The sequence below is a fragment of the Zychaea mexicana genome, assembly GCF_025766255.1.
Source record: "Zychaea mexicana strain RSA 1403 chromosome Unknown BDB00scaffold_10, whole genome shotgun sequence".
NCBI lineage: Eukaryota > Fungi > Mucoromycota > Mucoromycetes > Mucorales > Lichtheimiaceae > Zychaea > Zychaea mexicana.
Window position 1 is genome coordinate 24494 of NW_026516673.1, and position 24154 is coordinate 48647.

A 24154-nucleotide genomic window follows, 5' to 3' on the forward strand; every position below is an offset into this window, starting at 1 on the left:
CCGTTAAAGCGTGCGTATATTTTAGTGATGATGTTTCTAAAGAGTAAACGAGTGATCGGGGCCATCTCACTCCGATAGGTCCTTTCCATTCCGTGTGTGGTGTCGCACAGCCATTATAATGATTTATGCAACAGCAGTATTACTATTACATCAACCAGGAACCGCCACTCATCGTGTAGTGTTGTTGCTTGTTTTATGGTGGTCGTGCCAACGCGTGCTGTGTCATGTAGCAAGACCCGTGAGCCTATTTCTCGCTGCTTCTCTCGCAATCAAATAGCATTGCAAGAGAGAGGCTCCACTGCTTGATCCGTGGTATCGATATGCCGCCGTGCGACTATCATAGTATAAAAAGCGTTGTATTAACTCATATTCTCTTTTTTTTTATTAAATGTAGCACCGATACCTTTCTTACATCAAACTATGCAACGTGACAGATACTCTGACGCTGACAATAACTGCAAGGTGACCTTTACAATTCTGCTACCATGTTAACATGGGGACAAGAGATGGGCAATTTGTCTTTCTTTTGGGTTCTCAAGGAAAGAAACGGCTACTAGGTAAAAGAGAAGCTCGTTACCTTATCTTTTGAAGTGTGCGAGCGGTGACGATTTACTATTAATAAAACCAGAGAGTGGAGTGGCCGCCCAAGAGCCGAAGTATCCTTTCACATCTCAGAATGTATATCGAGTGGGGAGCAGAAGAAGAAAGTAAAAGGATTCTTCATGCGCATATAATAATCAGGGCATGGCCAATAGATCAAAAATGGAATTTTTTCCAACTGCTGTGGTATGAGCGCAGTCCAGTAGTCTCCACAGCAGTTAAAAGCCATCAACAACAGCATGTGAATGTCGATACATAGCGATCTCATACATCCTCTTCGGCTACTTTGAAGATGTATTGCATGCTCCAGTGAGTAAGATCAGCATCGTATATTATGTCTGCGTTGCCAGTCTGCTCGGGTCCATGTTCGTTTTTGCGGATAAGCAGCACTGCACCTTTGCTCAGCAGACATACAGTAAAGTTCCGAGCCATATTAAGTAGCAGTATCGGCAGTGATAGCTCAATTCGGAACCACGGTTTAAAAATCCAATGCCAACAAGGGTCTACTTTCACCAAAGTAAGGTTCATTCATCTTCCCACCCGGCACTTTCTTATCAGCTCGGTTGTCGTCATCGTGCCCCTCAACTAATGATTTGTACGTGGTGGCTAAAGTATTCGGTGGAAGCCCCTAAATGATGGTTTCCTGAGGATGAGGATGATGAAACAAACAAACAACAAACGCAACCCCCTGAGTCCTTCATGATCGATTATCGCATGCCTGACTGGCTGACTGTGTGGAGAGTGAAAAGACCATTGCTGCAACAGCAGTAGCGATAGTATAACAGCATGGCATCAACAACAGCGAGACCATAAATATGACAAATGCGTAATCGCTTCCGCTGAAGAGGACCAGGCGCGGGAAATGTATTGAGATAGCGAAAAAAGACTGTGTGTGTGTGTGTGTGTGTGCGACAGGATGACCGAGGTCACCTGCACTGGCCATAGGGTGCTCATTCTAATTCATTTAACAGCCGCAGCATAAAAACCGTCTACTTCCTCCGCTGAGAACTCCCCCAACGCAACACCTCCTTTTCTCTTCTTCTTCATTTCTACCCTTCCCATCAGCAATAATAAAACTACATTCCACACACAATGAAACTTTCCATTGCCGCCAGCTTGCTTCTGATCGCTGCCTCGTCGGTCTCCGCAGTCCCTATGGTCACTCCTCCTACCTTCACTGACGGCAACCTGGCACCTATGTTTACGTCTCCTGAAGCCGAGGTTGTTACTGACTCGTATATCGTTGTCCTCAAGAACCACTTGAATGCAGAAAAGGTCGATGGCCATACCAGCTGGGTCCGCGACTTGTCGGGTGAGAAGGACGGCAATATCTTTGATGCATGGCTTCATCCTGATAGCATCGGTATCAGACATGTTTACGACATGCCGGGTCTCTCGGGTTATGCTGGCAAATTTGGCAAGGATGTTGTGGATCTTATCCGTCGATCAGAGGATGTGAGTTTGATTTCAACTTTTCATAATTGCTGTTGCTGTTGTTGCGTTTTTTTTTGGGGGGGGAGGGGGAGAAGGGAATTATCAGGGTAATAAAAATACTGATCCCTTCCATGTGTGGGGTATGATTAGGTTGCCTTTATCGAACGTGACTCCATGGTCTACACCAGCGAGCTGCAACGCGGCGCTCCTTGGGGTCTTGCTCGTATATCGCACAGAAACGCCCTGACGCTTGAGAATTTCAATAGATACGAATACAAGGCAGATGGCGGCGAAGGCGTCAATGTCTACGTCATCGATACCGGTGTGAACTACGAACACGTCGACTTTGATAACAATCGTGCCAAATGGGGAAAGACTATCCCGAAAGGCGATGATGACGAAGATGGCAACGGCCACGGCTCTCACTGCGCTGGTACTATTGCAGGCAAGCGTTTCGGCGTGGCCAAGAAGGCCAACGTTACCGCGGTCAAGGTGCTCCGATCCAACGGCTCTGGAACCATGGCAGACGTTATCGCTGGCGTTGACTGGGCCACTGAGAAACATACCAAGGCTGCGCTTGCTGCCAAGAAGGCTGGCAAAAAGTTCAAGGGCTCGGTTGCCAACATGAGTTTGGGTGGTGGCAAGGTCACTGCACTTGATATGGCTGTGAATGGCGTAAGTGCATATTCTACTATCTAGCTGCCGGCTTCTTGTTTGTTGTTATTGTTTTGGTGGGGCTCTTGTTGAAACTAAATCCTGAAACGCTGTCGTTGATTAGGCCGTTGATGCAGGCATCGTCTTTGCTGTAGCTGCCGGTAACGACAACAGCGACGCATGCAACTACTCGCCTGCTGCTGCCGAAGGCGCCATCACAGTCGGTGCCTCGACCTTGTACGATGACCGTGCCTACTTCTCCAACTATGGTCCATGTGTGGATGTGTTTGCTCCTGGTTTGAACATCCAATCCATCTGGCGCGGCAGCAAGTATGCCACCAACACCATTTCCGGCACCTCCATGGCCTCGCCGCACGTTGCTGGTCTGGCAGCATACTTCTTGAGCTTCGAAGAGGAGGGTGCCAGCCCCAAGGATATCAAGCAGAAGATCCTAGACTTGAGCACCAAGGACAAGCTGACCAAGATTCCCAAGGACACCCCCAACCTCCTGATCTACAACAGCGCTGATGAGTAGGTTTAGGTTGTTTGTATATTTGTCTTTCTTTCTTTCTTTTCTTCTTTCTGTGTATAGAAGCTTTACTGTACAATTTCTTCCTTCGAACTACATACTTCTTCATTCTATCCCCCATCTCTCTCTCTCTCTCTCTCTCTCTCCCGCCCCTTCTCACGCTCGCTATCCCCACTGCTCCTTCCTTCTCTGCGCTACACATCACAGACCACATACAATTGCACATATCTGTGTAACAGAGACGCCATCACGCCCAACTCTTGTACGTTCTACTTATGATCATATGCAACTTTGGTTGTCTTGCTTTTCTTATACTGCCATTTTCTTCCTTTCTGTATTGCAACAAATAAATATGAACGACTGATCAAATGTACCATCTGCGAGAACTGTTTCCGAGGGGGGTAACATGCTTAGCAGCAAAATTGAGTGTATGACCCCCGGTTAAGAACTGCATGCGATCATATCATTGATGAATTACTACAGAGCCTGCTTGTATGCTGCTTGTTTCTAGATCACTAGATACTCTAAGCATTCAAGCTTGTAGCCGGAGATTCTGTCTGGTCTGCACCACGATGGATAGAGAACTAGCATATGCGCATATTCACTGGCCACTTTGTTGGGACTGTATGAGAATACCAGACGTGTCGATACGGTGGGCTGACATGTTTTCTAAATATACAACAAGCTTAAACTTTTCAGATCGGCTTTCCTTTCCATCCCACCCCTTAGTGTATATTTTTTACATTTCCGCCGTATTGTAGCGCAGCTAAACAGGATGGCAATCGTATATCCTCTCTCCTTGTTACCGCTGTCAACAGCTGTTATACAGTAGCAGCATTTACGTGGACTTTTATATTTGCTAGAAAATGATCCCCTTCTTTCTTGCTTCTTTTCCTCTTTTCTTTTTTTCCTATCTCTCTGCATACACAGAACCAGTTGTATGACGTTTAGTGTAGGACGTAGACGCCGTACAGCCAGTATGTCTGGCTCACTTCCTGTTCCGCCTCCTGCTAACAATTATACTACTGCCACTTCTGGTACTCCACCCCAACCGTCGACACCTACTCGAGTCCACCACAATCCGCGATCGCGCCATCAGCACTCACGATCGCAACAATTGCCGTCCACCTCATTGACGTTTGGGAGTCTTTTTTCTTCTTCTCCATGCAACAGTGGCCGTGGTCGTCACCACCACCACCATAGCTTATCTATCAGTAGCAGCAATGGCAGCACCAGTAGTGGAGCTTCCGAGCCTTCAACACCGCTTACATTATCTACGCCATCGTCGTCGCCACGACCTTACCCGACCACAAGCACCCTGTCCGTTGAATTCGATGGAGACACACAGATGGTTATCCTTCGGCCTAATAGAATCATACGAGGTAGGTCATTATCGTTATTTGGAGAGCTATTCATTAAACACAAACTAAATAATTCTGTATGCAGGTCGAGTGGTCGTACATGCAGTAGAACGGCTACACGTAACACAAATACAGATCAGAGTAGGTTGTTCTTTTTTTAGGGAAGAATACCATACAGATTTCTATTGGTTTTGCTCAATGATTATCTGTTGTCGCTGCTATTACCATAGTTTCATGCCGAAGAGGTAGCAATGACAAAAGTGGAGAATACGATGCACCAATGCATTACCACCCTTTTTGAGACGCAGTACACGGTCTGGGGCGATGATAAAGCAGCAGGTACATGGTATAAATATTGCTCCAGGGGGGGGATAAAGCACGGCAGGAGAAAAAAAAGTTATTTGCACAGTTTCCTAAATAATTCTATTAGCCTACGCACACTCTCCATGGGAAGAACTGGATGTCGGTCGATACGAGCTCCCTTTTGTCCTGAAGGTAACTCTTACTCAACCTTACTCGTCTGTACCATTTCTGTCTGGAATAAATAGCACTGACAGCATTTGCTTAAATTAGTTTCCCAACGTCAATTATCCTCCGTCCATTGAGGACCCGCCTGGTTTTGGCATACGGTATGTCTGGACTGCACATATTGAAGGCCCGGGAGGACATCCAGGAATCACCAGCAAGAAAATTAACACGCCATATCGTCCTATCATTGCATCCCCACCTGGTAGCTATTGGCATTAATCTGATCTATATTGATAACAGTTTTTTCTTACATGATACCGGTATTCTCACTATCCTGTAGATAAGGAATGGGTGTATCGAACCAATCTCTCACGCGATGTTTCTAGTATTGGTAAAAAGCAGCATTCGGTTGCCCATGTTTTAGCAAAATTGAACAAACAATGCTATTGCCCAGGTAACTAGCACATATATTATATCGTCAGTCGAACTCAAATTCAACACTAATGCTCATTTGATACGAATTTCAGATGAACCATTTATCATGCAACTGACAATGACCACGCTCCAATCAGACCTGAAGATCGTCCAAGCAGCATTTAAATTCCGCAAACATCATCAAGGTCGACTGATGGTTTCCGGAGGAACTGCGCAGCGCTATGTGGTCCGCGATTTGTTACATGGCACTCTTTCCAATAATCAACAGCCTCTGGATGCTCCCAACCAAACTGTTTCTTTTAATATACCCACACGCAATGTATCCCCGACCTTTACCTCTCAGCATATCCGAGTCTACTATGACCTACACTTTACAATCACATTTGAAGAGTCGCATTTTCTGAAACGTTGCACCGTCCAGTGCGAGTTTGCTATTCCTTTGAACATCGCCAACCTGCCAAACGACGAACTGATGCGTGTGCCGGATCTCATCACCGTACAAAACTATACCCAGCCAGGCATCAAATGCCCTGAATTTTTCGATCCAGCACAACCAGACGACAGTGATCCACCTAGTTATGCCTCCTCTTTACATAATAGCGGGCAGCATCACCAGCAACGATCCGTATATTTGACAGGTCCAGCATTGGCACCTTACTACCCTGCTACCACCACCACGACTACTCCTACTACCGCCACTCATAATGGCAGCGGTAACAACAACACCAATAACAACAATAACAATGTACCTGGTGGTGGAAATGGTAATATGAATGGTATCAGTGGCATCACAACAGTAGCAGGGTGCAGCTCAGCTATTAGTCATCAACGCCGTAGCAGCTTCCCGGAAGTCGGGGAAGCAACATTAATGCATGGTGTGTACAGTGAATATTGGTAATAAAAAGACATATATACATGGTTTTATTGCTGCTGCTTGCTTCTTTGTTACCTAGTCAAAGAGCCCAAAAGCTCAAGTTCTGTTTGTTGGTCCAAAATGACATCGTTTGAAAAGTCATCACTCGACCTAAAGTCAGCCATGAAGTCAATCAGATCTTGGCGGAAGCGAGCAATATCGTCGCTGTATTCAAGCATGCCCTGCGCTACTAGATCGATCTGGTTTCTAATTTTTCATTTATAAAAAACATGAGCTACCTTTTTCCTTTTTCCTTACCACGGCCTGAAATTACTACAATCATCAAAACACCAAAAACTTACTGTGGCAACGACGGATATATCTCCATCAATTTTGAACGCACATGTTCCTGAACATAATCCGCATTGGATCCTATGCCTTCTGGATAGAGTCGTGTGTATATTTCGCCTTGCTGAACAAGTTCAAGAAGATGGGCCAGAATTTGGCTTTGTAATTCAAACTCTACGTGGATAGAATTAATGCTTCACTTTTAGCTCCCACTTTTCTATTTTTTGTTGCTAAAAATGAAAGCTACATAAACCTAAAATAGCAATCACACTTACGTGTACGACGATCGTAATCTGTGATGGTATGGAGGATAATGTCTAGTATTTTCATGTAATATAAGCTGTATAAAGCGTTCTGTTGATCCTCGTCCTCAACTTGAGCTATCCGATTCAACAATATACTACAGATTTCCAAAGCCTGATTGCTTAATTCGTGACTTGGATGCTGGATACCCCATAATATACTGTCAACGATCAATGTAAATTTATCTTCCTGGAGTAACGTTGAAAGTTCTGCGCGGGCAAAAAAAAAACAGGGTTAGAACTCTTCGATAACATTTCCCCGTTGTAAACAGTATCGTTTACCATGAAATGCATAAGCTATAAAGGCTTGAACGAGCCGGAAAAAGCCAGAACGCTTTTCGTAAAAGCTTGCAAAGTCAGGCTTGATCTCAGTATATATCCGTTCAAACACGTGAAAATATGCGATTTCCAGTACGGACCGTACTAGTTGTTCGTTGATAACATTCGCCTCTCCATTCTATTGAATTGTTAGAAATTAACAAGACATATAACGTGGCGTAACGATACCAGGGGAAATTATTATATGTACATACACCCAAGTGCTTCTCAATCAAAGTGGCAAAGATATCAGAAACGTCGTTTTTGTTGGGTGGTGACGATACGAATTCTTGGAGCAACGGACTGATTAAATTCTGATCATTCCCAGAGATACTATGTTTGCTTTTAATGTATGTCTGGAGCAGTAAGCAGATTTGTTCCTTGATTCGTTCTCGAAAGTTATTGGATAGTGGGTTTGATCCTAGCGAACATATGTTATTTTCATCAAATCCCCATACCTGTTCTCTTATTCTAAAACGAGCCTGTCTTCTTACCAGCTTCACTTGCAAAACGATAGGCAGTGAGCAATTCTTGATAAATTTCTTTCAACTGGGATTCGTAGATATCGTTAACAGAGTTGCAAACTGCTAAGTTTACTCGTAGTACGTCGGTTAATGTTTTAAGTCTCTCCGACTCTACTTGTTGGGTTTGATAAAGAGCCATCTTGAGCTATTAATGAATGAACATTTTGATATATCAGTCAGCAGCAAAACCATTCTGCACTCCATGTTAAAACTGTATAGATAATACAATACCGTCTGATTTAGTCCATCCATAAGCTTTTGCATATGTTGTTCGTGGTGTCCCGGAGCTGTCAAAAGTACGCAGCCGATTGCATGGTATACTTGACATGTCTAAGCGAGCAATAAAATCTTGTTAATTTATTCATATTCCTCATTTATTTACAACCATCGCATTATCATATACTTACTTGATATACATCTAGGTCCATTGTCAGCGAAGGTAAGTGTACCAGAAGGTCCTGTAGAAACATAGTCCCACCATCCTGGCGCACCAAAGCCTGATTGTTCCGTATACCCTGACAGATTTCTACCAATGCATGGGCTGCGAACTTTTGGATGCTTGTTTCCTTGTCGTGCAAGTACTTGTTAACAAGGCCAATAACCTTGGAAAACAAGTCTTGTCGCTGGTACAACACATTTGGATATTGTGAGAAAATATAAAGTATACAAGGCTCTATACTTTCAATCCTGTCGCTACTGTTGACGCACACATGGTCCAAGTCAGCCAAGCACTGGTTGACTAATTGAAATTCTTGTGTCGGATCAAGAACACCAACAATAGCACCCATTGACCACGATACTTGACAAAGATTCTTCCACCACTGTACAAAGCTGTCTGTCTTTTTTGGTAAATATATACCAAATCTTTTCGTTAGCGTTTCTACATTATCTGCAACGTTCCCATAATATAGAAAGTTTACCTGATTTCGAGCAAGTCTCTCTCGTAAGGCGCTTTCTGTGTCGTTTTCAACATCCATCCTCACCAAGTTACATAAAAGATGTTTGGTGATCTTGAACGTTTCAGGATTTTCACTGCTTTCCACAAACTCGCGGGAGATTATACCATCTTCTTCTTCATCAATTAATAGGACCTATTCAGTTTAATAAAGTTGAGTACATTTTTTCTGTTGAGCGATAAAACCATACTAGCAATATTTACGTTGTCTGGATTCGGTATACGCCCAATGGTGATACGTCGTAGCTCACGGAATATATAATTACATTGCTTCATATAACTACACTTATCAGACGACTATACACGCGGGATATCCGAGCTGTAGTTAACATCAGAATAGATATAGAAAAGATAGCGAACCCCTCAAAAGTGGGCGGCTACAAGTAGTAGAACGTACCAAATACACCCAATATTCCGCACACATTCGCCATATCTCCATATCATCGTCAAGCGTAGATAAGACAAGCAGATCCTGGTGCAATTGTTGTAAAAGTTGAACATCTAAAGCAGCTACAGCCTACTGGATCCAACATATAATAAGTACTATATCTTTTCTCTTTATTTTGTATCCGGCAAAAATTTAACTTTATATTCCTACCTCACCATGACAACTCAACGAAGTCGTGACGAATAAGGTATAATTGTACATAATATCTTCACCATTCAGATTTTCGTTTCTATATAGTCCAGTGATATCTTGAAATATGTATCCCATCATTCATATGTCAGCCTTTTCCACTCACTTTTGACATGTTTGGTATTTATACTTGGATTTGCAATATTTTACCTCCATTCATTGAGATCATTTCACGTATCGTGTGTTTGACGCCCTGGATCAGCACGACTAGCTTTTGCTGAAACTTTTGCGGAAAATCTTGTCGCCCAGCGATCTCAGTACAGCATTTAAGTGCCATTATATCGACTCGCTGTGCTCTCTCAGCATTGGATGGTATCTATATCCCTCATCATTAAGGCTTTTTTACTCTTGGAAATTAGAAAAGGGTATAATTTGCATATTGATCTATACCTGACTACATAACACTGGCATCAAGTCTGTATCGAATATGACATTTGGTGGCATCCATTTGAGAAAACAGGACAGACTTTCCAATGTAGTTTCAACGAGCTTTTTTGAAGGCCGGTTTGAAAGTACTTCATGACATAGCTCGATCACCGGTCCAAAATCTGTCACCATTTGATCCTTCAGTCTACGTGTTTTCCATGCAGCCTGTAGTTCTTCGGATGCTTCAAAAATATCTTCACTACATATATGAAGATGAAAATATCAGTAATCTAGATACTCCTCTTTATTTGAGCCATTGAGAGAGAAAGAAGAGAAGCCATGATACTTCTAGTACCTTAATAGTCGCAATATCACCAAGTTGTTTTCGCAAAGGCTCAAATTTGCGTGAGCAGATGATACCATTTCATTAATAAACGTTGGCCATTCTTCAGGCCATTCTTTCTTGACAATCTATATAAAACACAGTAATTTCGTCTCATAAGTATCTCGGCTATCATAGCGTGTATCAACATTATCCATCACTACATACTTCGACAAGGACCATGTTTAGCTTGCTCAAGTACGCCTTTTCTGTTTGCATTGTAGCTTCGTTGGATGATCGCGATACGATAACAGATCCGATATAATTGCGTATTGCTTGAATATGGAAGAAAGTATGAGTAAAAGTATCAGCATACAACATCCCGTAAGCCACGTATGTCCATATTTTCCCTCGTTCTGATGATGTTTACTTAATCGTTGCTCCTGTGCAAGATGTTTCCATCGTGACGCTATGAACTTTCCAAGTACTTGCAATGCAATAAACTATGTGTTAGAGAAGACAGATGAGATAATTTTCTAAATTACTTATGCCTGTAGGCCGACTGTTGCTGGTAGTGTGCCTGTGACCAATATAGCAGTAGCTTTTCTTTTACCTTTGCTTGTAAAACATGAGATCCTTCCAGAATCTGATCAGCTACTTGCCAAGAATCCGGGTGTTGTTGAAAAGCGGTCAAAACAGGTTGCTATAACAGAGAGCTATCAGTCCTAAAGCTCTCACATATAGTCGTTCAAAACTATTACTGCACGCGCATATACGCGTTATAGATCACCACACGTACTGCGGTAGTCATGTCGCCCGCGTAGAATGCTCGTACGACGTTGTCAAAGTGTAGAACACTGAAATGACCTTGCTGATTAAACAATGCCTATTGCGTATACGTGTAATGTTAATGCCAGCAATCAAGAGCTCTCTCCGTGCAATTATCTTCTCGCATTCTATTCGTGTATTATGCATACCTCCATAGACATGATTTTGGCGTATTAAAGAGAAAGAGGGAATAGCTTGCATTTCCGACAATTTGGTTTTTTTTTTGAAGCTGCGCAGGTGTATATGGCACAGCGGTGCTTTTGTATATAGCAAATGCTCTATTCGGAACTAGAGCAAAAGAACCCTCATCTCAACCTATATCATACATAGGAGGAAAAGTGCTATGTATGACTTAGAATATTTTAAATGCGATTCGTTGAGATCATCTCCAATGAAATAAAATCATTTATTTTTCATTGCTACTGTATCTAGTACATGACAGACAAAGTAACAAGAAGAAAATGATACATTTTGTACTAGGCTATTAGGCTGTAGCAGTAAAGTACAGTAATTCATCAATAACAAAAGGCTGCTTCGCCTAGTCCAAAGCTTTAATTTCAGTGCACTCGGTACTTGTTAAAGGGCAAAGATAAAGTATTATGTAAAATGTGCCACTGAGACCGAAGATAAATGCCAACCACTCAACACTCGTGATGAGGTAAGTTACCCTGCCTTCTTGTTGATGCGACAGCAATATTCTTGCGACTTCCGTTAGGGCTGATTTTAAACTATGTTGTCCGTTGATGTAGCCGATCTGGCTTAATAGACGTAGTGTTCCTTGGATAATAGACATAATAACTGGGAGACTGATGAGGCGTCGAGTTTTCTGGGTACTTCTACCATGACGGTTAAAGGCTCTTTGCTTTATATTTGCTGCTGTCATTGCTAGCGGTTAGTATTTAAAGGAGGTCCAAAAACATAGTACAAGTCTCCCGTGGTTTTTAGTAATCGATCAACTAGTTTGTATTTAATGCTAACTCCTCAATTTGTTGATGGTACGATGAATAAATTGGCTAACTTCAAATGCGTACTTCTAAAAAATTAGCCGATGTAAATTATACAACATTATAATAAACAACCAACGGGTAGTACAATCACTTTCTTACATGCCAAGTTGGGTAGAAGACAATCGTGTGCATCCAGTATTACTTGATTGCTTTTTTTTGGTTGATGAAGTTTAATGATTGGCTAATGCTGATGATATCTTTGCCGAAGCGAAGCTTTTTATATAGATTCACCTCGTCATGTCAGCCTTAATAAAGCTTGGGGGACTACATGCTTATAATAGTATCAAGCTCTTTTCTACCCCTTGATATTCGCCTACAAGCGCATTGAGCGTTTTTTACATCATTGAATATGATGCTGTCTAATATATCTTTTAGGACACGGGTTTGGACTTGATTGCTATCATTCGTTTCGTTTGAATTATCCGTTGTCGATGTTTTTCGTGCCGTGAATTTAGTTGCTCTCTACTGATCACATCGTTAATAAAAACAGCGAGCGACCACATCATCAATGATAACTGCCTCATTTGCTTTATAGGCCTTAATTCACCATTTCTTTTGTCACGCATGAAGCGTGGTGATAAGTATTCATCGCATATGTTATTAACAAATCCTTCAACGCGAAACATCATACATCCATTTATAAGAGGCAACACCAGAGCATACGCCAGCAGACATGTATAATTGCCAGGTCTTTTGCACATGTCATTAACATCAGGTCGAACAGGGTATTAGTCCAAGAGAGCTGTTTTTTTCGCTTTATAGTTACTTAGCAGCCGTGGCAGTACGTTATGAGTATATTTGTTGACAGTCTTGATTATGTCTTCCATAAATCGACGACATCCTTTGTACTTCACTGCAAGCTCTTGGAGATCTAAACTAGCTGTAACATGGCGTTCGTCTGAATATGATCGCTGGTTGCTCAATCGACATTGGGATGGTCTTCATCACTCTCGCAGTCACCATTACCGCTACTTTTATATTCCATAAGCTGACTGCTTTGGTTGTTCTGCTCATTTTTTGACATGATAAGTCACCTTCCCAGAAGACGTAATCATTGTCATCGAACTGATCCTCATTATTGTCCTCGGCATGGTATGAGCATGATGATATCTCTTTTGGGGCTTGAATAACCGTGCAAAGATTGAGGGGCATCTGTCAGCATCATTATCTTGGAACACAATAAGCTATAGGGATATTACAGTAACGTCTTCTGCAAGGCAATCACCAAGCAATACTTCAATCCCGATTTCAGCTTTTTTGGCATGATAGTCTCTGAGCAGCTTAGCGTGCGATTTTTTTCTCTATCTTGAGGTTGATGTTGACATGATAGGCAGTAAATATAGCGCAATCCTTCATCATAGATGCAACGAAGAAAGAAGAAGTTGAAAGGATAAAAATGTGTAACAGGAAACAGGAACTTGTCACGTACGTTTTTTAAATATAAGCGACATAAAACAGCGTTCTTTTCCTTTTTTTTTTTCCTAAACAGGTAACAAGTAGCCTTGATTAATAGAGATGTCGAGAGCTCCCTTCATCACCTATAATTATATAGACCGCGTGAAACAACAAGGAGAAACATCAGAACATCACGCTAATAATGACCAATCGATATCCTGTCATAGTGTAGTCCGCTTTGCTGTTCCATTTATAATTATATTAGACTCGAAACTTTGAGATATTGTATTGTCTTGTTGACCAACGCAGACTTTATTGAGAAATCAATGTTCTCGCGACATACATTCCAAGTTAAAAAACTGTGGCGGCATGGTTGTACGACACATCAATACTGTAAGTGCTACACGGCATTGCCAGTGGAGTAGAGCAGAGTATATAGAGTATAATAATGACCTCATTGTCAAAGAAGTATCGAGATAAAACAAAGTGGCGTGCTGAAAGAAATGATTTAGTTGACGTCTCATTATTAGCTCTGTCGTTCACAGGAAAATGTAAAGTACATAGTTCGGAAGGTGAAGGATTATTAGCTGAACGTCTCTCACGGTGGAACGCAGGCCTACATTGAAGACATTTATGAGAAAGTAAAAAGGTTGTTTACAGCTAATAGGTCCTGATCCTTGACTTGGAACTCTTGACAGCAAATGGATATCTTTGCAATTCTCGGATTCATCTTTTTGTACTTAGTAGTACACCGATAACATCACATCGCCACCACTGACGATCAGCATTCAAAAAGGGTAACGGAGCATACATAAAATTAAGCGTAGTATGTCACATGTTACAATGAGAAAGCTGGCCGAAATAAAGCATAGATGGATTTCTTTGTGCACTTCTTTACTTAGAAAAAATAATCGGATTAGCCGAGAAGTATTACTAAGTGCGTGTTGAAAAAGCGCTTTGTTGAATTAGGTCGGATGTGTAAGATGAAACAATGCAGTTTTTAATATCAGCAACAGTACCTTGAAATAGCTCAAGTAACGGCGACCATTGTTCCCATTATCGACTCGAAATTATTAAAACGTAGAGCGCTTCTATAGAAACAAACACCGAGATGGAGAATAAATATAGCTGGAGTAAGTAGGATGAAGCTAGCAGTCAATATTATACGGTTTGAGAATGGGCAACAGCTCAATAATAGCAATAGTAATGACGAGAAGAAGAGAAAGCCTTTATGGTGTTTCACCAACATCTGCTTGCTATATTAGCGACAAGCTTTGAAATATCATCCGGCAACTTTTCTACCAAATACTGCTATACGTCAATATTCTGTCATATCTTAGAAAATTGTGAATGATGCAGAAGTTTCAGGGGTAGGATAAGGTACGCAAATACTCAGGGCTTAAAAATACGGACAGACGATGTAGTACTACCACCGTCTCAGCGGACATGCTACGATAGCAAGTTTGTTAATACGGTAAAAGAGCAGAGTGGCTAAGTCATGGTCCCCAAACAACTTATAACGCTGGTGACCAACAAGCAGCAACTCTAATGTATAATTGTACGGACGCGTGTCGCTGTGACACAGTCATCCTCTCCTTGGTTACAGGCAATGTGTCCTTGGTAACGGTAAAGTTTATTCTTCAAAGTCGGTAGAAAGAAAGAGAAGGTTCTCTTCTGCAGACCAAAGCAGCGGCGTCTACAATTTTTTTGTTGGTTAATATATGTTGGGCGCACGCTCAAGAGGTCCGCTCGTGGATGGTGGCATCATTGGTACGTTTCGAATTTTACAATTGAAAAGCCGAAACGGCATTTGCGTGCTGCTGCCGATCCGTTTTTTTTTTCCTTTCAGTAATTGGAGCCCACCCGCCGCTTTTAGCTCGTCTGTTCATAGTTCTACAGGAGTGACACAAGTTGCTTTCCCAGGGCAGAAAAGAGAAAGAGTGATCATGACGCCCATTGCTCTAACCATAAGATGGGGTGGGGTGGAAACAAAGGGCACACACTATGCCTGTTTTTGGCCGTAACTATCGCCGATTTCGGAACAATAGCGATTCATCATGTCTTCGCACAAAAGAAGCTTGACATGAGGGAGGAGAAGCGACTGTAAAAGGTAGAAAATTACACCGAGCGGATTTGTGTGTTCTGGCTTTCGCCCAGACGTCGTGGTACACCCCCTCTGTCCCTCTTATTTAGCTTCAAGGCTATTCTGCAAAGGGCAGCTTTCTGGAGACAGGCAAGAACCAATAAAGAAGTCGGGAGCAAGCGGGATTTTTTAAGTGATCCTTTTCTCCGTCAGCGTTGCGTGTGTGCGAGTGTGCGAGTGTGCGTGCGCGCGCTGCGCTACGTGCCGAACATGTGTGAAGTGTGCTCAAGCCCTGTTTTATTATTTTTTTGCACGGAGATTTTCCGTCCACGCAACTCACTTGCTCCAGCGACTCCGCATCAGCCAAAATTTTGGATCGCTTATAATACTGCAAGCGTGAGCTGTGCGCCTTTTCCCTCTCTCTTTCTCTTTGATACTTTTCAGCAAACTCTCTCTCTCCCCCGCCACCTACCCCAGACTTTTACCGTGATCCATAGTATGTGGAGAAACCTTTCTCGCTCCCGAAAGCTGCTCACCTCCGCTGCCGCTACCGCAACCGTCGGCTCGGCTCTCTACCTCTACGACCAACAGCAGCATCCTCAGAACCATCCGTTCGCTTTGTTGATGCGCAACAATGTTGTCTACGCCGAGGCAAACCCCAACGTCGACGACTCCAAGCCCGAGAAGCTCTGGGAGGCCCCGTCGCGGTCCGAGATGATCAAGAAGCTCAAGAACGAGCAGAGCGAGGCACCGTTTGATTTGCTTATTGTTGGTGGTGGTGCCACCGGTGCCGGCACAGCTGTCGATGCCGCCACGCGTGGTCTCAAGGTTGCTCTTGTGGAGCGCGACGATTTTGCATCAGGTAAGGGCACAACGCGTATGGTGGCGTGGGATAAGCACGATGTGTTGAGGCGTACCGTCTAGCCAGCAGCAGGCAGTGGGAGTAGTGGTAGGAGTCAATGTATGCGTGGTGATGGTGATGTTTGTGGACAGGCGCTGGCTCCTGACATGTGTCCGGAGTTTGTTTTCTTTATTTGCACGTGGATACTTATCTCTGATATGAAAGGTACGTCCTCTCGCTCGACCAAGCTCGTTCACGGTGGTGTTCGCTATTTGCAAAAGGCCATCATGGAGCTGGACTACGAGCAGTACAAGCTTGTGGTGGAGGCATTGCATGAGCGCAAGATCTTCTTGGACATTGCACCGCATTTGGCAGGCCAGCTGCCGATCATGCTGCCTGTTTACAAGTAAGTGCTTTAGCAGCAAAGAACAAAAGAGAGTCTGGCGCGCATAATTCCTTCCCCCAAATCGGGAAAGGGGGTGACAAAAGGAAAATGATTGTGCTTCCGAAGATGCGATCGGCCGGGGTCGGCTTGTCAAAATGGCCATACCAACCAACCCCTCCCTTTCTCTCAATCTCTCTACAAAGCATGTGAAAAGAAAAGGTGCATCTGATACGAACGCATTACCTGTAGATGGTGGCAGATCCCTTACTACTGGGTTGGCTGCAAGATGTACGATCTGTTTGCTGGCCGCGAGGCCCTGGAAAGCAGCTATTTCTTGACCCGCTCCAAGGCGCTGGATGCATTCCCCATGCTGAAGAAGGATAAGCTTGTCGGTGCACTCGTCTATTATGATGGTGAGATTCATATGCCGGCGCGCTCTTTCTGGCCGTTGCTGTCGGAGACAATTCTTATTACAAACCTTTTGCTGACTTTGTTTTGCAACTTTCTAGGTCACCACAATGACGCCAGAATGAACGTTGCGCTATCGATGACGGCTGCCTATCACGGTGCCGCTGTTGTGAACCACTGCGAGGTCACCGACTTGACCAAGAATGAAGATGGCATCGTTACCGGTGCCAAGGTCAAGGATGTTTTGACGGGTGAAGAGTGGAATGTCAAGGCCAAGGTAAACAGAGGCTCATGTGGATGAAGAAGGAAAGGATGGTGTTGCTAATCCTGAAGCAACTTGTAGGGTGTGATCAATGCTACTGGCCCCTTCACCGATGGCTTGCGCAAGATGGACGATAAAGAAAATGCCGAAATTGTCGCACCTTCGGCTGGTGTCCACATCATCCTCCCCAACTACTACAGTCCTCGCAACATGGGTCTTCTTGACCCTGCCACCAGCGACGGCCGTGTCATTTTCTTCTTGCCCTGGGAAGGCAGCACCATTGCCGGTACTACTGGTAAGTGTTTACCTCTCATATGCGGTACAGCTTGTCTATCGATGTATGCACAAGCTCATGTGTACGTATCCCGCAAATAGACTCGCCTACCGAGGTCACGCAGAACCCTATGCCCAAGGAGGATGAGGTCAAGTGGATCTTGGATGAAGTCTCCCACTATCTGAGCAAAGGTAACTAGAAGGAATGATATGTGATAAAGTCTTGAGGAAAGCAGTAGAATTTACAAGTATCCCTGGTCTGTAATAGATGTGAAGGTGCGTCGTGGAGACGTGCTTGCCGCTTGGTCCGGCATTCGCCCTCTTGTTCGTGACCCACATGCTAAGAACACCGAATCGCTTGTGCGCAATCATATGATCAACGTGAGCGAAAACAGACTCATCACTATTGCCGGCGGCAAGTGGACCACGTACCGTGCTATGGCTCAGGAAACCGTCGACCGTGCCATCGAAGTGTTTGATTTGAAACCCACCTCCACTTGCAACACCGAAAAAGTAATGCTTATTGGCAGCAAAGGTTTCAGTAACACCATGTTTATCCGCCTGGTCCAGGAGTTTGGCATGGATACCGAAGTCGCCGTGCACTTGGCCAACAGCTATGGTGACCGTGCCTGGGTCGTTGGTTCGATTGACGATCCCACCAACATGCACTTCCCTACTTATGGCAAGCGCATTTCGCCCAACTACCCTTACATTGAATCCGAAGTGCGCTATGCTTGCCGTGAAGAGTATGCTTGCACCGCTGTCGATGTCCTGGCTCGTAGAACCCGCTTGGCCTTCTTGAACGCCGAGGCTGCTCTGCAAGCATTGCCCAGAGTTGTCGAAATCATGGCTGAGGAACTCAAGTGGGACAAGGCACGTCAGGAGCTGGAGAAGCAGAACGCTGCCAAATTTTTGGTCACCATGGGTCTCCCCGAATCTAAGGCTTAAATAGCAATAACATCCATCATCCAACCCCATCCACTTTACACGCGCACAATCCAACAAAAAAAAAGAGAGAAATTCACACACACATGCACGCACAGACATACACCATTACATCCATCTCAACACTATCACACATACCACATCCCCTCGTTTTTTATAGAGAAACCCACACTTCATTTGCCGTCGTGATTGACGACGACTTAACTACTTGCAAACGTCTCGTTATCCAAATTATTATTGTCCGTCTCTTCCTTCTTTAGAACATTGTACTGTATATTACGGGATACTTTTTTTCCAAACACATATTCTGTTTTTATTACTATTATAATTGATTTCCCTTTGACTTATAATTACATCGCTGCGCTTGGTTCTCCATATGGGTGTTCATGGTCTCACCGCACTGTTACGGCGATACGCGCCTAAATCACTACGCACATTACGTACAAACGCATTTTCTGAACAAATCATTGCATTCGATGCTAGTTGTCACCTCAACAAATTCGTATATGGCGAAGACATTCACCCACACCGGCATATCTACGGCTTTTATTTAATGGCGCGCTATTGCCGTATGCACAACATTACTCCTGTTTTCGTTTTTGACGGTGCCAATCGAATTGCAGCCAAGCAATTAGAACATGCACGTCGTGAAAAGAATCGTCAGAAAATCCAACCCTCACTAGAATACGAGCGTGCAAGATCTGCGCGCTTGGCAAGTTGGACAAACGCGTACCGTGACTTGTCGGATGCAGCAGCAACGCGTGTTCTCGACCAACTTCAAGAAGAATATCCAGCAGCAACCACCACCACCACCACTAGCACTGTGTCTGCTATGGACAGTGACGATCAAATTGAACAGCAGCTTGTGCAACTAGCAACGGATTTAAAGCATGCGCTTGTTGTGGCCGAAGATACCGAAAGATATACTAAAACAGTCCGTGGCCTGTCAGCACGCGAGCATACTCTGATGACTTCCATGATCCGAGACAGGATAAAAGATACGGAAATTGCGTTGCAAGAGTTGAAAAACGATAACCAGCATATGATGGAATCTCTAGGTAAAATTAAGTACATCGCATTCTCGCACTCCGTCTTAGGTTATCTAACGCTTCAACAACAAAGAAAAGCGGTCGATTCGTATCACACAAGCCTTACGAGAGGAGTGTATCGAGTTTTTGCGGACATTGGGATACATCTGTATGACTTGCGAAAATCATGAAGCAGAGGCTATGTGCTCAGAATTAGCAAGGCGAAAAATGACGACAGCAACAGTGACAGAAGGTGCGTGTTTCCCTTAACACTTTACGAGACCGTGTACGTAGTATTGGGAGATATTTGGAGCAAGCTGCTAATCTGTCGTTTCATTAGATACGGATGCCCTCGTTTTTGGAGATGCTCCCATATTACGATACTTTTTTGCCCGTAATCGACCAATCCTTGAAATAGACCCGGTTGTAGCGCGGGAACAGCTCAACCTTACCAAAGACCAGTTCATTGACTTGTGCATATTATGCGGCACTGATTTTTCTGGCACGATCCAAGGCATCGGGCCTATCAGGGCGCTGGATTTCGTACAGCGTTACGGATCTATTGAAAATATACTTCCAAACTTGGAAGGCAAAAAGTACACCCCAGTAGAAACGTTCGATTATAAGCTTGCTCGTCAGGTAGTAGCGTGGAGAACGGTTAAGCTATGTTGTTTTTGTACTTTATTCTCTTTTGGCTTATTTTCGGGTCTCCGTTTCTCTTCATTTATAGGTCTTCAACAATCTTCCACCTGTAAACCCTGACGCGATGATATCCCCACCGATAGACGAGGACAAAGTTCGCCGAGTAATTGATCAATACGAGATCGACCCAGACGAAGCAGAAAGTAAACTACGGATGATACAACTACAAGAAGCAGCCTCCGATACCTTTGGCATTGATCCTTTTGCACAAAATACAGTCAAATTGTTATAATACTAATAAATAGCACATTTTTCTTGAGTATATTTTTAATCTATTATGGAGACTTTTGAAACTACAGTATGTTATCGTGACATGGTAATTAACAAGTTCAAGTATTTGAATTGTTAATCATCGTATTTGATAACTCCAGATTTCTTGATCCATGTCGAGGTGTGGTATGCTATGCTTTCAATAATCGAGTTGCTTGAGCACCAAATGTGGTAGTTGTCAAGCAAGATGTGCGCTTCAAATATTGGTTTTCTAATCAGTCTTTGGCCAGCGTTTTCCACTCGTTTTTTCGACTACATACGAATGCTCGGTTTTGGCCAAGTAGTACCTTGGTTAGTAAAGTAAACTACAGTACCAGAAAGATAGACTGACATACAAACCGTTGAGAATATCCTCAACGGAAGTACTGGTAATAGGGGTCGAATATGGTGGTGGTAGCGATTACTTGATAGGTTGTTTAAGAGATCCTGCAGCAGTTCCTAAAGATAATGCTGACAACTGTGACACGCTATATGTCACTGGATCATACTCTGGTCGCACACTTATGATGATCTACGTAGCTCATATCAAAAAATTTGCTACAACGGTTCTAAGGTGTTAAATAACATCAGTGTCAATCTCTCGCATTACTTATTATTCAGTGCTGGGCTTTCCTTGCACGAAAACGATTCGCGGTCTGTGCAGATGAAAACTAAAAATCGATCGCACTAAATGCACGAATACTGGACACCTCATCTGGTCAGCAAAATTTCGAACCACTACAAAGTGGATCTCTGTACAAATTTCTGTCGATGTTTAATCGAATTACAGCAGCAAAGCGACTCGCCAGTTTGTGCATGAAAAACGTCGCGAATGCAAAAAGACTTTTCCAACACAGGTAGGGTCAACACTGTTAAATTTGCCTTTATGATCTGTCCATGGTTTTTGTGGAAGTACATACTACTCTATTTGCTGTAACAGCTCTTAGTACGGTTCACCAATCCGTGTGCATTCGTAGATAGGCTTGATAGCCGAATATATTTTTTATGAAATGAGGAACCATTTATTTGCGATATGAAACGTATCTCCTAAAGGAGGTGTTACATGCTGATGTGCTTATTGATCACGTCGCTCTCGTATTGGGTGCCTCTAATCGTTGCTTAAGAGGTAGACTTTAAAAGTTACGCGTTCAAGCTCTCTTGCTGTTTTGCTGGACATCGAAGGGCACGTTGCACAAATTCTAACTAGGAAGCAGCATTCAGTACATTAGACATCTAAAATTTCTAGAACAAACAGCGATTTATTAATGATATTAATAAGGATCATAATTTCAATGATATTATATGTAGACAATGTGTATTTTGGTAACTAGTTTCTGAGAATATTATCATGTTGTATCATGGAAAGTAACTAGGCCAGCTGTGTTAATTCCCTTCTTTAATCCTCGTCCTCATCGTACTCTTCATCCTTATCGTGATCTTTTTCGTGATCGTCATCCTTGTCCTTGTGGTTTTTGTGATCATCAGAGTCATCATCATGGTCTTCATCATCATGATCATCATCCTTGTCCTTGTGGTCCTTGTCATCATCAGAGTCTTCATCATCTTCATCATGGTCATGATCATGGTCATGGTCCTCGTCAGAATCGTGGTGGCCTTCCGAACCCATCTCCCAGTATGGCATGCCTACAGCTGTGCATTCGTGGATAGGTTTGATGCTGAAAGCCTCCTTTAACTTGGGGAGCCACTTTTCGGCCATACCAATGGTGACTTCGTTCAATTCATGCTGAAGACCAATGTGTCCGTGTGTTTCGTTACCAGCCATACGCTCGTCGATCCATTGACTGAAATAGCCATCCACGGTTTCGGGTTCGAGCTGACCTTTGTTCGTCATAGAAGGTAAATTCCAATCGTTCGAGTCCCGGCTCCAGAGTACGGTGGTAAGGCCCATCTGGTGTGCAATAGCACGAACACGGTCATCGACATCGCCGAAAGGTGCTAAAAGATCATTGAGTTATGTGAGACTTCACGTTTACCAAAGGTTAAAAAGGAAAATAATAGAGAAACAAACACTTACGACGCCAGCATTTTGAAGTCGCTCCAGTTGCTTCCTTGACGGCACGAAGAGCCCAATAGAGCTCAGCAACGACCTCCTCGTCTTTTAAGGTCGTCATTGCAACGTGAGACCAGGTATGCAGGCACAAGTGATGACCAGCATCAAAAGCGCGCTTAGCAGCTTCGGGATATGTGACAACGTTCGAACCGACATCTAATTGTCATAAAATATATTTTGCGTATTAGTCATGGAATTCAGAAAAATAATGGATATGCAACAATATCCAAGTTTGAAAATATCTTACAGAACAGAGTAGCTCTGGTGCCTTGCTCAGCCAAAAAGTCGTACAAGTAGGGTTCAGCGAACTCATCAATTCCATCTGGACTGTTGGCTACGACGTCTTTTCTGGGGTTCAACGGACCATCATCAAAAGTCTATATGAAACAGAAGAAAAGAAAGAAGAAATGGGTATGAACGGTCGGATAGAATTCAAACAGTTAACAAAAAGTTAGTTGCTTACCAAACCCCAATCACCGGGTTCGTTGCAGATATGGGCATCCTCTGGAATATACTGGGCCTTGGGCTTGACGCAGCCAGTTGCGCTCCACCAGCAGTACTCATCGTCACCAACGTCGTAGCTCTTCATATCCAAATCCCCAGTGCCCTTGTCAGCAGTGCGGACAGGCGCCTTTGGAACCTTGTCCCAGTTGATTGCTGCAATAGCTGCTTGCACTTCTTCATGGTCACCAGAAGGCGTCTTCCAGGTATCAGGGTAGCTTTCAATCTTGAATTTGACTGTGCCACGCTCGATGGGACCGGTGGGTGTCTGCTCCTTGGGCGTGAAATCGGGCTCATTGAATACAGGCATATAGTGAGGAGATGAAACTGGCAAAATATCGCGCGTGGATGACGGATCATTTGTTGGCGTAGGGAATGAAGGTGTACTGTATATGTATGAACCTGTGGATGATGGCGACGATGGATTTTCTGCGCCATCGCTAGCAGTGGTGGGCTCTGCAGGGCTTGATTCTACAGGCGCTGTTGTCGTTGGAGGTTCTGTTTGTGTAGGTTCAGAGGGCCAGCTTGATGTGAGGGCGGGACCAGATCCAGGAGCGCTGTTGCTTCCAGATGGCTTGGGTCGTGGGATAGTAGGAGGACAGCCATCATCTTCATCTTCTTCTTCTTCGTCGTCCTCGTCATCGTCGTCCTCGTCCTCACCCTCCTCTGGGAATTCATCATAGATCGGGCAAACCTTAGTTGTGGGTTTGCCGTGGATGACTGTTGTGACTACAGTGGCATCAGGGATATCGAGTGCAGATGTTGAAGAGGGGTCCTGGCCTGGGGCAGAGAGAGGGGAACCAGTGACGGCCAGCGCCATGGAGATCGCAACAACAACACCGGTTTGCAAGAAACGCATGATGTATGAGGGAGAAAATATGTATGATAGATATGTGTGGTGTTAGTTCGCTAAAGCAGCGCAACGATGGTGTGTTTATATATGGAGGGAAGGGAGCGCCTTGTTATTGTTACGTATCAGACCATGTTGTTGAAATTGTCTTGGATGTGCAAACCGACAAAGTTTATACCGGCCCTCGCTCCTGTAATGTTCCTTGACAGCAACATGCATT

The 24154-nt window shown here is 43.7% G+C and overlaps 6 protein-coding genes across 6 annotated transcripts; 4 read left to right on the forward strand and 2 right to left on the reverse strand.

The window, feature by feature from the left end:
* The first annotated feature begins 1601 nt into the window (after positions 1 to 1601).
* Positions 1602 to 3590, forward strand: BDB00DRAFT_805101 (serine protease 1). The gene is made up of 3 exons (XM_053122162.1): positions 1602 to 2055; positions 2185 to 2709; positions 2813 to 3590. The coding sequence occupies exons 1-3, from the start codon at positions 1693 to 1695 to the stop codon at positions 3221 to 3223; spliced, it is 1299 nt and encodes a 432-aa protein (XP_052983393.1). The 5' UTR covers positions 1602 to 1692; the 3' UTR covers positions 3224 to 3590.
* A 1411-nt stretch (positions 3591 to 5001) lies between these two features.
* Positions 5002 to 6379, forward strand: BDB00DRAFT_757076 (uncharacterized protein; the record flags this gene model as incomplete). The annotated part of the gene is made up of 4 exons (XM_053118958.1): positions 5002 to 5073; positions 5152 to 5308; positions 5387 to 5500; positions 5574 to 6379. Coding segments are annotated over 4 exons (1149 nt in total), but the record flags the coding sequence as incomplete, so codon positions are not given.
* Positions 6380 to 6398: 19 nt separating this feature from the next.
* Positions 6399 to 11126, reverse strand: BDB00DRAFT_951740 (armadillo-type protein). The gene is made up of 20 exons (XM_053129590.1): positions 11084 to 11126; positions 10906 to 10992; positions 10720 to 10809; positions 10537 to 10609; positions 10335 to 10441; positions 10140 to 10255; positions 9809 to 10043; positions 9569 to 9734; positions 9380 to 9477; positions 9179 to 9298; positions 8986 to 9078; positions 8747 to 8917; positions 8234 to 8665; positions 8058 to 8156; positions 7797 to 7971; positions 7518 to 7723; positions 7267 to 7441; positions 6958 to 7194; positions 6697 to 6856; positions 6399 to 6601 (listed from the first exon to the last, which is right to left on the reverse strand). The coding sequence occupies exons 1-20, from the start codon at positions 11093 to 11095 to the stop codon at positions 6427 to 6429; spliced, it is 3027 nt and encodes a 1008-aa protein (XP_052983395.1). The 5' UTR covers positions 11096 to 11126; the 3' UTR covers positions 6399 to 6426.
* Positions 11127 to 15847: 4721 nt separating this feature from the next.
* On the forward strand, positions 15848 to 18841 carry BDB00DRAFT_951743 (FAD dependent oxidoreductase-domain-containing protein). Its single transcript, XM_053129591.1, has 7 exons — positions 15848 to 16281; positions 16486 to 16666; positions 16895 to 17058; positions 17155 to 17330; positions 17397 to 17610; positions 17691 to 17780; positions 17857 to 18841. The coding sequence occupies exons 1-7, from the start codon at positions 15918 to 15920 to the stop codon at positions 18534 to 18536; spliced, it is 1869 nt and encodes a 622-aa protein (XP_052983396.1). The 5' UTR covers positions 15848 to 15917; the 3' UTR covers positions 18537 to 18841.
* On the forward strand, positions 18724 to 19817 carry BDB00DRAFT_17191 (PIN domain-like protein). The gene is made up of 2 exons (XM_053116320.1): positions 18724 to 19591; positions 19661 to 19817. The coding sequence occupies exons 1-2, from the start codon at positions 18910 to 18912 to the stop codon at positions 19750 to 19752; spliced, it is 774 nt and encodes a 257-aa protein (XP_052983397.1). The 5' UTR covers positions 18724 to 18909; the 3' UTR covers positions 19753 to 19817.
* Positions 19818 to 21908: 2091 nt separating this feature from the next.
* On the reverse strand, positions 21909 to 23904 carry BDB00DRAFT_756910 (uncharacterized protein; the record flags this gene model as incomplete). Its single annotated transcript, XM_053118945.1, has 4 exons — positions 21909 to 22468; positions 22548 to 22739; positions 22831 to 22960; positions 23047 to 23904. The coding sequence occupies 4 exons, from the start codon at positions 23902 to 23904 to the stop codon at positions 21909 to 21911; spliced, it is 1740 nt and encodes a 579-aa protein (XP_052983398.1).
* Positions 23905 to 24154: the final 250 nt, after the last annotated feature.